Below are 15119 nucleotides of genomic sequence, written 5' to 3'. Positions count from 1 at the left end.
GCAGCCAATTAGCAAAGAAACCTCCCCATTCACTCACGAACCATGTGCAGTAGTGTGTAATTTTTTCCTGCTTCCAGAGGCTGCTTCACAGCAGAACACTCTTTGCTGATATTCGCCGGCTCCCAATCTCGTCGGGTTTCAGGACAAAGGGGGCCCCATGCAATCATTTTTTGCAGGGGGGCCCTATTAAGTCTAGTTACGCCCCTGCTCACTGAATATCATGCATGCAAACCTATCTCGAAAACCAGCGGGGCTTGGGGGCTACAATTTGGCACAGAGGTAGTTTGGGGGTCCCCTTTCTACCCTGAAAATTCCAGTTGTGTACGTGGTGCGGAAGTGGAGATATTTGGAGTGTTTTATGTGGTAGCACAATAAATGGGAAACAGGGCACATGAGAATTGCCAGTTTGTGAAAACACATTCACCACCCACCATGAGAGTCAATGGAGAATCTCACTGTTATTTAAAAATTGCAAAATTGTGTTTGCATATGCAAAACACTTTACATCTTTCAGTATAAATGTGCACATCGCATGCAAATTCTAATTACTTTCACTAGCTACTCTGATAAAAAATCAAACATGATAAAACAAATACAAACAACGCACGCGTAAAAACTTTCTGTTTCGCAATGATAGGCCTGAAGCCCGTCTTACTAACAGACAGGTGCATTTGAAATGTGCCAGTTATAGGAATGTAGCAAGCTCAGGCAGCTGATTAAAGTCACCTCTCAAAGTAACGCTTAGCACACATGATGTAATTTTTGGTCAGCTGGACAGGACAGTCTAAGGGCCCTTTTCCACTGGCTGTGATGCGATTTAAAAAGCGCATCGCAGGCGTTTTTCTAATCGCTAGAGCACCGCGATACCAGCGCTGCGTAATATGTTGGCGCTTTATAAATATAATAAATAATAATAATACATTGCGGTGCTCTTTTTCCACTACGGCGCTTCGATCGCGATTCGTTTTTTGCCGAAACGCAATCGCCGTCCTGCACGATACTCGTTACAATCGCGTTGCGCTCCCGGCGTCGGTACAGCAGAACGCCGACAGTAATTGGTCATTGCACTCCATGGCTGCATGCATTAATTTATGTATTTTATAGATGATGCAGCACACTCATGCACCTTGCCTGATTTAGTTTAATGGAGCTGACTGAGGCTCCTTCTGTGCAATTCTCTACTCTCTGCATCTTTCCAAGCGATAGCGGCTGCAGCAGCAAACTGTGCCAAAGGATCACAATTTGCCAGCCTTTAGTTTAGTGAGTCAGGCCCCCTTCTCGCCGCTGAGATTAAATTCAGGGAACAGACAAATGAAGGATTTATTAAGTATGGGACAAGATTGGGCTCATAACAGCACACAGCGTGCACTAGCTTGCAAACATCTGACTACCGCTCTTTCTACATTTGTAGCTTCAAATAGAATTGAGTATTGCAGTATGGCGTAACACACAATAAAGAATCCCCCAACTCATCATTGATTATATAGTTATCCTAACTGCCTTTTACCCAAATGACTTACATATTTGTGAAAGTCTACTCACACCCCCCCCCCCCCCCACACACACACACACACTATTATATTATTATAACATTTATCGTAAAAATATAACACCCAGTTCCCTCTGTAAGGAGTACTATGCTATTTTCCCCGATGCACAGCGTTCCATTAGATGCTTACTGAGATAAATAAGCCTTATCTTTGGCAGTCAAAGATAAAAGAACAGGCCTTGAGCACTCACTGGGGCGCAGCTGCCCAGCACCCACCGATAAAGCTAAAGCTCTCAGAAGAAAGTAATTGTAAAGCCCCATACACACCCTCAACAGCAGTCTTTTATGCTGAATACACACGGTGTGTTCGGGCACTCGATTTCCTGCTCGATTCCCGTCGATTCGTTTATTTCCAACATGTCCAATTTGGATTTCGATGGATCGTTAGGTCGATTCGCATGCAAAGTATGCCAAATCGACCTAACGATCCATCGAAATCCAAATGTTGGAAATAAACGAATCGACGGGAATCGAGCGGGAAATCTAGTGCGCGAACGCACCGTGTGTATCCAGCTTAAGGCTCCTACAACTTTTCTTTTGAAACACCTATTGTTCAAGCAGCTGATAAGACTGATAAGAAGTAAATTCAACATTTGGATTGACTTCTTATCAGTCTTATCAGCTGCTTGAACAATGGCAAGAAAGTTTATTTAGGTGTTTCACAAGAGTTGTGAGAGCCTAAAAGACCGCTGTTGAGTGTGTATATGGGGCTTAACACTATTAACCAAGTTCAAGTTTATAATAGTTTGACTAATCTGTTAAAGCAGAGGGTACATTTTGACTATAGTTCTTTAACCGCTTTTGGACCATCATAGTAGAAATCTATGTCCTGTCTATGTCCGCCTAAGCCTGTAGTTTTCAACTTCCACATTCTCCTCGCCCAAGCCCACTCTCTCTGCTGACACACTGACAGCAGAGCTCCGTATCTCAGTCAGGAGCCAATATCATTGGCTCCTGATCGCGTGATGACTGTGAGCCAATCACAGTAATCACTGTTTACAAAAGGAAAGGACATCTCTGGTCCTTAAGGGGCCAGAGACGTCTGGTCCCCAAGTGGTTAAATCATACACCCAAACAACAGGTCTAAACTTTGAATAGCTTTACAAACATAAGCTTGTTTCTGCAAGAGTCTATAAATAAAATGGACAAAGTAATGTGCTCCACCTCCTTATACCTGCTTATACCTGCACTTTCTGGGAAACGTACGTTTTATTCAAGTAATTTCAGCACATGGAAACAGGTCTGGTCCTGCCTACTAAACGCACTGCCTAAGTGTGGTTCTGTGCGAGTGCCCGGCCATACAGTTCATTCTTAGTACACAGGAGATGGCAGACAAGGCTCATGTGCCCACCAATTGAATAGAGTTTAAGGTATTTGCTTAGGTTATTATAGAGGCAATTAACTGTCTATGCATTTGTTTGGATTGCTGCACAGGCTTCACTTTAAGTATAATGCAGGTACCATAATGTAACTTTTGCATAGATGACCCTTCTTGTCCACTGTCTTTGAAGGTCCTGGACCTCTTGAACCTCATCACCTACACTCTCTCAATGACTGACTTCACAAGCCTAAATCAATTCTTGGCTTTTGACTAAACTTCACTGCATTCCTTCTGCACAGGACACCTCGGAGGCCAAGACAGAGGTGCCTTGTTGCACCAGAGACATAGGAATGTCAATCAAGTTGGGAATTGATCAAAAATATGGACGTTAGGCTCAAAAAGATTGAACCAGTAACACACTAATTACCATAATCACAACCATGTTACGAAATGTCATATGAAGCAGATATAAGGTAAGACTATAATATGCCTTCCACTAGTAGTAAAACAGTGTTTGTTTCTCTCTCTCTCTCTCAGGTAGGTCATAAACTCAAATAATAATAATGCTAACATTTGTATAGTGGTTTTCTCCCATCAGACACAAAGTGCTTGAGAGCTACAGCCCCCAATGGTATGCTAAAAAGGTCACTCTGCAGTGTTAAGGAGTATTGCCAAAGTACTCCTTACTGCATAGGTACTAGATTCAAACCCTGGCCGCCTATGTCAGAGGCAGGGCCCTTAACCATTACACTACTAATATTGCTATTAAAGGTCAACACAAATTTAATAACATCTAACCATAGTGGTAGTCTTCAAATGCTGTACTATCGATGGCCTACAAAGGGCCTATATCCAAGGGAAGAGTACTTTTGAATCAATCTTCCAGGTGCCCAACAGCTTTGGGAAAAAGCTTTGTGCGCCTCATCAGGAGGCCAGAATTAATGCTTTTGCCTACTAGCAATCTTCCTTAATGAAAATTAATTCTAAAGGTCTTTACAATTTACAGATTTTAGCAAACATGGCTAAACAGTCTTACCTTATTGAACTGTACATTTTCTAGTACAAGAACATTAAGGTCCTAACTAGAACTGTTAAATGGGAGTGTCAATTACTATAATCACATGATCAGTCTCCAACTTACATACAAAAAAAACAAGGCATTTGATTAACCGAGGTGGAAAGAAATGTATAGATGCTAAATTTGTCCTAAATTGGTCTTAGACTGTAGTGGTGCATTATACTGTGGCTGTGAGTTCCTTTAAAGCGGAATATAACCCTGCATTTCAACTTTGCTCTAAAACATTATTTACAGCATATTATATGCAACCAGCATTTTTTTTTTTACTAGACCAGCATTGGAAGGGTTACACACAAGTTCGTGGAGAGAACTGCTGAAGTTTAGATAGATACATTTCAGTAAACAAAATGTAGCAAGTGAGGAATGTTACACACTCTTTGGCTGTCCTCCAGCTCCTGCACAGTCAGAGAGAGTGAGTCACATTCCACAGTTGTTACATTTTGTTTTGCTTAAATGTATCTATGTAAGCTTCGGATGCGGCAGCAGTTCTCTCCAGGAACTTTAAAGCTCTGTGTGTAACCCTTCCAATGCTGGTCTAGTAAAAAAAAATGCTGGTTGCATATAATATGCTGTAAATAATGTTTTAGAGCAAAGTTTAAATGCTGGGTTATATTCCGCTTTAAGTATCAGTGACAAACTGCAAAGGTACAGTACTACATTATATATTTGCTGCCACTTTATAAATAGAAGAATTAAAGTAGAACTAAATTTGGAACTTCCTCTCTGCTCTAAAAGATAAGCCACAGCATGATTACCTTTAGGGGAGAAAATGAACATTACAATTTATGTAAGTGAAGTTTTACTTGGCTTTACTTTTGCAGTTATGCCTCAGTATTAACTACATGGAGAGCTACCTCAGCAGAGCCCTCCTGCAGTCTATTCACAGTTGCTGATGAGAGCTATTTAGACAGGACTATCTGTCTAAACAAACACACCACACAGAGAAGTGATTTTTTTTTCAGCAACTGTATATCAAACAAACACTTTTTATTATGTGTTGTGCAAAAAACAAAACAAAAAACAAAACAAAAAAAAATCAGAAAGATTTTCAACTTAAAAAAAATGGATCAAATATTTTATGTGGAGTTCCATTTTAAATAAACTCATAGATATTTATTTTAAGCACTGAGCTTTTTAACATAAAATATGCTGAAAAAATGAATAAACTGCATATGTAATGCTGACTGATGTTATCAGATACTTACATTATTCTAAAATTGCTAAATGAAATCCAACAGCTGAGAACCGTGCATAGAAAAACTCATAAAATAAAGGATCATTATAGTTTAAAGGGCACAGATATTTAAAAGAAATGAGCACATCTGTAAAGGAAACCATATGCGTATAGCAAATGGCGTAAAAATGGCTTTTTCCCCCAAAGCTGTACTTATTTCATAAACACTATGCAAACAGTTTAAATCTATAAGTAAGAATATATAAAATATGGAACAGATCTGTGCGGGATCTTCTTGACAGGTCATCAACATTCACCTGTCGGGCTAACAGTTGGATAACAGCTAAAATGTCAGCAGAGAGGAAACAGTAAATACAAAAGATTTGCTCTATGGAGATAACTACAACCATTTTAGTACGCTGACTAAGCTCCATATTTGGTTACTGGTCCCATCACACAGTAACACTAGCATTCATATTGTCTATCCTTTTCCTCTGTGAGAGAAAGAGACAAGGGATATGAGGAAAGCAGCAAATAAACTACGACTAGCAGAAATCAAGAGAAATCATCTTTAGAATAGATGTGTATCACCTGAGATAATAAAAACTACATCAACATGATAGGAAAGAAACCTATGCAACAAACTGTGACAATGATAAAATCTAATGATAAACAACATGCTTTGTAAAGTGCGACAGAAAATGTGTCACTCAGCGCTATATAAATGCATAATAATATTTACCAGAAAAGAAAAATGTTGCTTGTTAGATCATAAATATATAACTCAGATCTATTATATGACGGGTAATTTATACAATATTAAAGCATTTTAATAATAGAAATAATTAACTAAAAAAAATACATTTATAAAAGGGATGAAAATGGAGAGTTTTGATCAATTTATTTTTGTTTATATTTTGAAATCTAATCTGTGGAATCTGGGAATTCACAGCCATTAATTACCATCCATAATAACTAAAATGTGTAATGTGGTTGGTATAAGTCATGCTGAAAATCTGTTAAAAACCATAGACAATAACATATGAGTAAGATATTTATACATATAGATAGATAGATATAGTATTGCTTTCCAAAAATGTGTTTTTGCTTAATAACAATAAAGCAAAAAAATATGATAGCCCGCTGAATTTTTTTTTTTTTTACTTTTTAGCTTAGACAACAGTACAAAAATTGTGTGAAGATTTAATTGAACCAAAAGATATGGATATATAAATTGTAGTAGATCCTACCTATATTGTTCTGCTTGACTATTATCCTGAACTAGTCAGCTTGAAAAGTTAATTAAGTCATTTAACATATAGCATTGAAAATTGTTCACACTGAGATAAGAAAATGGCTTCGAAAAATTATTTAAAATGCAAATGCTTAGGGAAAAGGTATCATATTATAACTGAATACTTAAGTGATTTACCGGCTGTGTTGCCTTTAAAAAATATGTTTGGCACTGCAATAGATAGACACCCAGAAATAAAACAAATCTAAAAATCTCATAAATCAGAATTTCTAAAGATTATGCTCTTTCAACCTAGTACTAGAAAAAATAGCATAGTGTGTAGTACATCAAAAAGTCAAACATATTAATTGTAGTAAATGCCATCTGAATGCATGTCACAGTGAGTTTCTGATATGTCACCTAGTTCACTGAAACATTTTTGTTCTCTTCAAAAGAGTATATAAAATAATGTAATTAACTATGACCACTGTGCACCTATTCAGCTTGGGTCCAAGCACAAAGTATACACTTACATTTGTTTTGCCTCATTTTACAAGTTATTACAAATCAAACTAAACATTCACTGAATAAAAACTTTCACTGTAAATAAGTTTTAATACTCTAATACAGTTTTTTTTTTTTAACTAGAAATTAATACGACAAATAAGACATGTTTAAATAAAGTGAGATGACAAATGTTAACTACACTATTGGGACTAAAGGTTAAAGATAGTGATAAACAATGTGAACATGCACTGTACAAAATTCAGTTGGCCCATCTTTGGTCAATTTGTTTGGACAATTGTATGGCTGAATCACTACTAGGCAATTGGAAAATCAGTGCTAAGTTTTAACATATAGAAGTTCTAGAGCACATCATGGTTTATAGGATAACAGCATAGACAATCTGATGAAAGGAATTTAAAACGTATGCATTTGATTAAACAAATTTGAAAGGGGAGGTAAGCATTTTCACACAATATTCATCCAATCAGATGATTGGGTCTAAATCAGTCTTCCAAGCATACAATCATTCCATTTATGAATAATAATAAAAACAGCAGTAGCTTGTTAAAAAAAAGATGCTGCTGAAAATGATATCCACTTGATATTATTATCACACATTATATAACACATTTTCTACAGTGCTGTATAAAAACAAAAACAAAAAAACAAACACTAAATAAGTCACTCTTGGGTCCCTATTCAATTGATTTTTCTCTTGGGAGTTCTCCCAGGAGATATATTCACACCCTATGGGCCATATGCAATTCAGTTTTTCACCTGAGTTTTCTCCTAGGAGATAATTTTTCATCTTCAAATTAAAATAACTGTCCAGCACTTTTCAACTAAAAAAGTACCAAAAAGTAAATGAAAAAGGACTATCAAAATTACTTTGGGCATTTTCTTGCTTTCTGATGATTTAAAGTGCATTTTATTGACAAATTTAAAAATATCACCCAGGAGAAAACTCAGGAGAAAAAGTGAATTGCATATGGGCCTATGGCCCATATGCATTTAACTTTTTCTCCTAAGTTTTTTCATTGGAGATATTTTTTCCATCTTCTATTCAAAATAACTTTTCAGCGCTTTGCAATTGAAAAAGTACCAAAAGTAGGTGAAAAGGTACTATCAAAATTATTTCTAAATATTTTCTTGCTTTCTGGTGGCTTAAAAGGCATTTTATTGACAAGTTTACAATTATCACCTAGGAGAAAACTCAAGAGAAAAAAGCTAATTGCATTTGCTCAAAAGTTGTTTTTGAAGAGAAGGTGAAAAATTATCTCTTGAGAGAAAAGTCGGGAAAAAAGTTTACTGAATATGGGCCCATATGCAATTACCTTTTTTCTCCTGAGTTTTCTCCTAAGTGATACTTTTTCATCTTTGATTTAGAATACATTTTTAGAGATTTGCAATGGAAATAAGTACCAAAAAGTAGGAGAAAAAGTACTATTAAAATCATTTTGAGTATTTTCTTGCTTTCTAGAGGCTTAAAAGTCAGTTTAAAAATATCACCTAGGAGAAAACTTAGAAGAAAAAGTAAATTACATATGGGCCATGGACTCAGATGTCTATCAACAGGGCTCTAGTCTACCAGTCTTGGACCAAATGTTTGGTGGAACTCAGCTTATGAATACCTTTTTGGAGTACTGAAATAAACTTGAGGACCAAAAGAAAAAAACATGCAAACACAGAAAAAATTTCATGAAAAAAGAGTCCTGGCTAATATACACTTGTGAATGAGGTGCTACCCATACAACTATTGGACATGGAATCTGCTTAAAGTGTAACTGTCAGGCATAAAATCAAAAATAAATTCTTTATTTTTATCTGGTAAACAAGAAATAAGGATGCTAACAAGGCAATCCAAAAGTTAAAAATCACTTTTATTTTCCATAAAACATCATTCCCCAGATTCCCTGGCTCTTATTTGGTACATCTGCCCCACAAAGGAAGTTGCAGGGCATGCTGTTTTCTTTTTTTCTTCTTTACTTTCCCCTTAGACATAACTAGTGCAGCCTAATTGGCTGAAGCCTCTTTCCCTCCCGTTTTCCCTTACCACACCTCTGTTCCTCTCTGATTGGCCAATATTTCTCATGCTGAGACAATGCACTTTCTACTACAGAGCTGGGTGGGCGTGTCTGAAGACTGACAGGAGGGCAGGCAATGATACACAGAATGAATAAGGGGGGACATTATGTCAGGATTGGCTTGAAGATAGACACAGTCAAAATGGAACATTCTAAGCAGGATATTCTATTCTTTTTTCACTATAGAGAAATCACTAAACTCAAAATGTGGGCAGTGCAATACATATGTTATGTAAGTAGAGCATTTATTCATCTACTTAAATATTTTTTTTCTGAGATAGTATGGCTGACAACTCGCTTTAAACCTGACAATGAAGAACAATGGTGTACTGAATGAACATTTCCATCCAATCAATAGACTTTTCAGGTATACCCCAAGCTTCAGGCGATGTATGGGCAGATCGACTAAGACACAGATCTCTCTCTGATCAAATCTGATGGGAGAGAGAGTTCTGTTACCTGCCCATACACCACAGGTGGATTCCTGATAGATTTCATATTGAAATCGATCTGGAATCAGCCTTGTGATGCTGCATTTACTGCGTCATTGGCCCAACGCCTAAGTAATGTAAAATGTCCTCTCCCCCGTCTGGGGGCCCAGTGCAGTATAATTTACCTGTCTGTGTCCACTGCTGGTTCCGGGGCTGAGTGAAATTAGTTAAAATAAACACATGATGTACCTGCAAATGAATATTATATACTTACCTTGCTGTCAGTTCCTCTCAGAAGCTCACCATTTTCTTCTAACAATGATTCCTTACAGTTCTGATAACATTTTGTCAGAACTGAAATATATCAGTTTCTGACAGTTATATATCAGTTGCTGTCAGTTATAACTGAAAGGACAACTGATGAGCAAGGTAATGTTCATGTTACCCTATGGCTCTAGTGGTCGATACAGTTTAACAGTGTGCTGACCAGGAATGGCCATCTTCACAATGGAGGATAGAGAATTCCATTGATCACAGTGGACAAACAGGACGAAGACAAGGAGAAAGAGATCAATGAGTAGACTACACAGGAGGTAAGTATTACGCGTGTATGTTTATTTTGACTTTCATTTTTCAGCTTACGTTTGCTTTAAGTGTACCATATAGAATAAAAGAATTATTGCAGTGAATGTGTCTGTGTTTTTTTCTAAGCAGGAAACCAGACAACAATGGGCCTGATTCACTATTCGGTGCTAACCTAGTTAACACGCCTAAAGGCTTTGGTCATGCTAACTAAGGTGCTAAGTAGTTAGCACGCACCAAGTCAAATTAGATCGCGCGCAAAGTATCGCGCACAACACTGCGCGTGCAAAGCCCGGTGCACGTGAAACGGTGCGACGAAAACGATGCACCCGATGCTCCCTAAATGTCGCACTCATGCGATGTTTAAGGCGCATCCAATGTGACCTTATAGGCGCATCGGGAGCGCCGTTTTCGTCACACCGCACACCTGGCTTTTGCGTGCGATACTTTGCGCGCCAGCGTGCTAACAGTTAGCACCGCTTTGTGAATCAAGCCCCTTGAGTTATTCTAAGGTTAGCTATTTCTAACGTGTAAATAGAAGAAGACTCACCTCTTGCATTGGTTGCCGCAAATCCTTTCTGCTGACATGCACAAGTATCTCACCGAAATCTTTGCCATTCTCATAAATCTGCCAAAAAGATAAATAGAAATACTGTCACTATAATAAAGTACTACATGTGATTTGACCAAAACAAATTTAGATTGTTGTGCAGCGAAGAAATGGTTGCAATGTGGAGCATTTGACTATGGTAGAGCCCCACATCTGGAACAAACATATAGTTAAGGTGTCCATACATTACTCGATTAACCAATCAACTTTATTGGGCAATCAATAATGGTAGCCCACACACTAGTATTCTACACACTGCAAGCAAGATCCTATGAGATTCTCCTTCGCAAATCAAGCTAAACGATGTTGTGCCTCCATGTTCTGAAACCAAAAATAGATTCTGTATCAACTGAAATCATGTGAACGGCAGTCGATTCCTTCACGATTGACTGATATTTTCCATCGTGCTTGATCAATTAAATAGGTTGTTTTGACCAGATATCGGCCAAATCCATTGATCAAGCAACATGGAACATAATTGATTCACCCACGAGCCAATAAAATAATCAAGTGGTCAGTCGAGCAGAAAAATGAAATAATGTATTGACACATTTAGTGGAGTAGCATCTTATCTTATCTGCATCAATGTTGTGGGTTAATATATGAAGACATAGGCCTCGATTCATAAACAGCAGTGCGATAACAAAAATCTTGTCGGGAAAATACCGCACTCGGTATTTTCCCGGTCTGTGTGCTAATTCATAAAGATTTCCCCAGCTGCCCTTGGAGGTCGGTAAATTACCGCAGCCCATTGAGCGGTAGAGTAGAGCAGTGTCCCGATTCCCTCTTTGCTCTGCAGAAATGAATCACACAGACCTCTCTCTCTGCCTCTCCCACTGATGACTCAGACAGATGAGTCACACAGTCTTTCCCTGCCTGCAGAAATTACTCACACAGCCGGCTCTTTCCACTGATGACTCAGACAGATGAGTCACACAGTCTTTCCCTGCCTGCTGAAATGATTCACACAGAGGGCTTTCTGGCTCTCTCCACAGATGAATCAAACAGACTTTCGGATCTCTGCACTTTGCATTAATCAGAGCTGTCAGAGCTGTCGGTAACTTGTTAAGACCTCACCAGAGGTGTCGGTAACTACCGCCAGGCTTACCGCATGTTGAAGGCTTTATGAATTGACATTTGCTGACAATTTACTGACATGTGTTGTCGGTAACTGCAGCCAAGTCGGTAATTTAGCTCCATGGTCGTAATGTCAGCTTTTCATGCGGTAACAGCCTTTATGAATTGACATTTTGCAAAGTGGTCGGTAAAGTCTGCTGTTTTCAGCATTACCGCATGAGGTAATGCTTTATGAATCGAGGCGATAGAGGGAATCACCATCTGTTAATAAAGAACAAAAGCCAAACGTTTGAAAGCCACACCAGGTCTCTTTATCAAGGCATCACCATAGACAGAATAGACAGAATATTATATAGATGCAATCGCTCAAATGAAGTAATCTGTTCCATCCTCCACAGCAGAAAATGCCCTGATTCAGTTAAAACATTTTAAAAACCTATAGTATATGTATAATCAGTACACTAACACTAAGCCAACGTTTCAAGATGCAGAAGTCTCTTCCTGGGGTATTTAAAGGGACTCTGAGCTCATCTAAAAAATAAAAGTTGTACTCACCAGGGGCTTTCTCCAGCCCAGTGCTGGTCGGGAGGTCCCACGCCGGCGTCCTGGCTCCTCTCCTTCTCCCCGCTCCGGAATGGCTGACAGGCCGCAGCCCGGGCGACACTCTCCCGAGTGTCGGGCTGCTTCTTCCGCATATGACGCGGATTACGTCACACGCCGGCCGCCTCGCTTCATCACGGCGGCCGGCGTGAAAGTACTGCACATGCGCGATTAAAGCGCGCATGCGCAGTAATTTCACGCCGGCCACTGTGATGACGCGAGGCGGCCGGCGTGTGACGTAATCCGCGTCATATGCGGTAGAAGAAGCCCGACACTCGGGAGAGTGTCGCCCGGGCTGCGGCCTGTCAGCCATTCCGGAGCGGGGAGAAGGAGAGGAGCCAGGACGCCGGCGTGGGACCTCCCGACCAGCACTGGGCTGGAGAAAGCCCCTGGTGAGTACAACTTTTATTTTTTAGATGAGCTCGGAGTCACTTTAAGTTTGTGGAATGCATCTATACAAATATATGCAACCACAAAGAAGCCATTACACTCAATAGCAAGTGATGTGGTTGTATAGAAGCTTTGTATAGAAGATGCCCCGAGGAAGAGACCACTGTGTGTCGAAACATTGGCTGATATTTTTGCCTGAATAAAGTTGTTTGCTAAGGAAGTGACAGCCTTGTTGCATCCAGTGGTGATAATAAACTTGCTAAACTATGTAGCATTAGGACTGTACTTACAGTCAGTGATGTCAGTATTGCCAAGCATTAACCCTAGAGCGACTGCGACTTCACAAAGTGGGAAGAGTGAGACAGGGGTGACGGTGGGCAGTAGATCAAGGACAGAATTCAGTGACTATGCTGAGGTTCGGCTTTGCACAAATTTTAAATCTTGATGCTGGCAAATATTTCACTATACTAGTGATGATGCCACTCACTGTAAGTACTGTCATAGTGCTACATGGGGATGGGCATTCTTCAATCAAATTATTCAAGCTATAGAGTTGCCTAAAATGTGTTGGTGCACTTATTTTACTCAAATGCCGTTAAATGTCTGAAATGAAAAATATGCACTTTTAGCTGCATTTTAAGGTACTGCAATACCATCCCTAGTATGTACTGTAAAAACAGTTACTCTGGGCCTATACTGATAGTAAACTACCTGCACTGCAGAGATTTTAACCACTTCAGGACCAAACACCTTTTCACATATCAGCACTGCTTCCATTTATTTGCCAATAACTTTATTACTACTAATCACACCTAAATGATCTATATATTGTTTTTCCAGATATATATGGCTTTTAGTGTATGATAATTTTGTTTAGTAATTACTTTATTTTCAATGCATTTTAAAGGGAGAAGAAGGGAAAGAAACCCTATTTCTCCATTTACATCCATTATAGCTTTACAATAAACAGTGCTAACTATAAGTTAAACCCACTAATTGTATTTTCTTATTCATCCTGGTTATAACAACATATTGATGACAATATTGTATTTGTCTGTTTTTCATTTTTTGCTTTCTCATTGTACACTATTGTTATAAGTCTTTATTTGCAAAACTAATAGCAATATACCCTCATGGCATGTATATTTAAAAAGCCAAGTTCCTAAGGTAACAATATATATTGTTTTTTTCATATTCTGTCACTTTGTTTTCATTTTACAAGTCTTTTATTTTGGTACAGAATATGCAAAAATTTAATTGCCTTTGATTCAGTTTGTGACTAAAAAGAATACACAAGACATGGGCCTCAACCCTAAAATTTCTAAACTCTATTCTACTTCTTATCACGGTTGAAATGTTACCACCAATGATGCTCTCCATGACCTCGTGATCATGGGTAACCCGTGATCACAAGCTGTTTTTCCTGATCACGAGGTCAGATTCCAAATTTGTGATCGCCTCTCGGATTTAATGGATTCAGTTTCGAATGCACCCATGATCGTGGTCTAAATATGGCTCGTGATCACTGATTTAGCCGTGATCACGGCTGTGATTTTTACCTGAAAACCCGCCGACTTTAGCGGTTAATAGCAAAGCCCCTTTACATGCTTTTTTTCAAAAAGACTGTATAGTTTTTGAGAAAATCAATTTTAAAGTTTCAAAGGAAAAAAGTATACATGGAAATGTGGTAAATGATAGTTTACCGCATTTACATGTATACTTTTTTCCTTTGAAATTTTAAAATTGATTTTCTCAAAAACTATAAGGTCTTTTTCAAAAATAAAAAAATTTAATTCAAAAATAAAAATGTTCTCTTGTTCCCACTGTTCCTCTTACCATATCTAACAAATTTGGTGTTTCCAGCATGTAAGGGGGCTTTGCTTTTAACCGCTAAAGTCGTCAGGTTTTGGCAGGTTTTTAATCACAAATATTTTTTTCCTTTGAAACTTTAACCACTTCCGGATTCTGCAAACACTTATCTTTATTTACCGTCGTCGCCACAATCGCCGCACTTCCCTGTCCGCAATCGCCGCTATCCCGTCCCCTCTGTGATAGGGGTACCCGATCACTGAGGCTGCGATGACTCACAGCCTCCTGCAGTGTTGATTGAAGAAAATCCCGGCAGAAACAAAATGTAAACACTTTGTTCATTATGAAATTTATTCAACACAGAACTCCATAGCGCCATCTTGTGGCCAAAAAGTAAAAATACATCCAAAAACAGTCTAATATACTAACCCATTGGATAATTAAATAGTTTTTTTTATATATTTTTAACGCCTTCCTCCCCACCCCATAGTTACCAAAATAAAACACTTGTAAAAAAAAAAAATACACCATTAAAAATATATATATATATATATAAATTGCTACCTTATGGAATTTTTTAATATGTATGTCATTAATGTGGATTTTGTAATTAAAGTCTTGGAATAATTATTATAATATAAAAAACACTAAACGGAAAAATAGACACCTTTAT

At 38.3% G+C, this 15119-nt stretch overlaps 1 protein-coding gene and 1 long non-coding RNA gene across 9 annotated transcripts in view; one reads left to right on the top strand and one right to left on the bottom strand.

Annotated features, from left to right (window-relative positions):
* DCDC1 (doublecortin domain containing 1) overlaps positions 1-15119 on the bottom strand; it is a 751262-nt gene that overhangs the window by 335878 nt on the left and 400265 nt on the right. For all 6 annotated transcript variants that reach the window (XM_068260478.1, XM_068260480.1, XM_068260479.1 and 3 more), the window contains one exon: positions 10511-10588. In XM_068260478.1, the coding sequence (XP_068116579.1) occupies positions 10511-10588 (78 nt within the window). The remainder of the gene's footprint in view (positions 1-10510; positions 10589-15119) is intronic.
* LOC137538367 (uncharacterized) overlaps positions 2785-15119 on the top strand; it is a 48085-nt gene continuing 35750 nt past the window's right edge. For all 3 annotated transcript variants that reach the window (XR_011024768.1, XR_011024766.1, XR_011024767.1), the window contains exons 1-2: positions 2785-2919; positions 3170-3343. This is a non-coding gene — a long non-coding RNA (uncharacterized lncRNA). The remainder of the gene's footprint in view (positions 2920-3169; positions 3344-15119) is intronic.

Source organism: Hyperolius riggenbachi, chromosome 11 (genome assembly GCF_040937935.1).
Source record: "Hyperolius riggenbachi isolate aHypRig1 chromosome 11, aHypRig1.pri, whole genome shotgun sequence".
Lineage (NCBI taxonomy): Eukaryota > Metazoa > Chordata > Amphibia > Anura > Hyperoliidae > Hyperolius > Hyperolius riggenbachi.
This window is presented reverse-complemented; position numbering and strand designations above follow the sequence as displayed.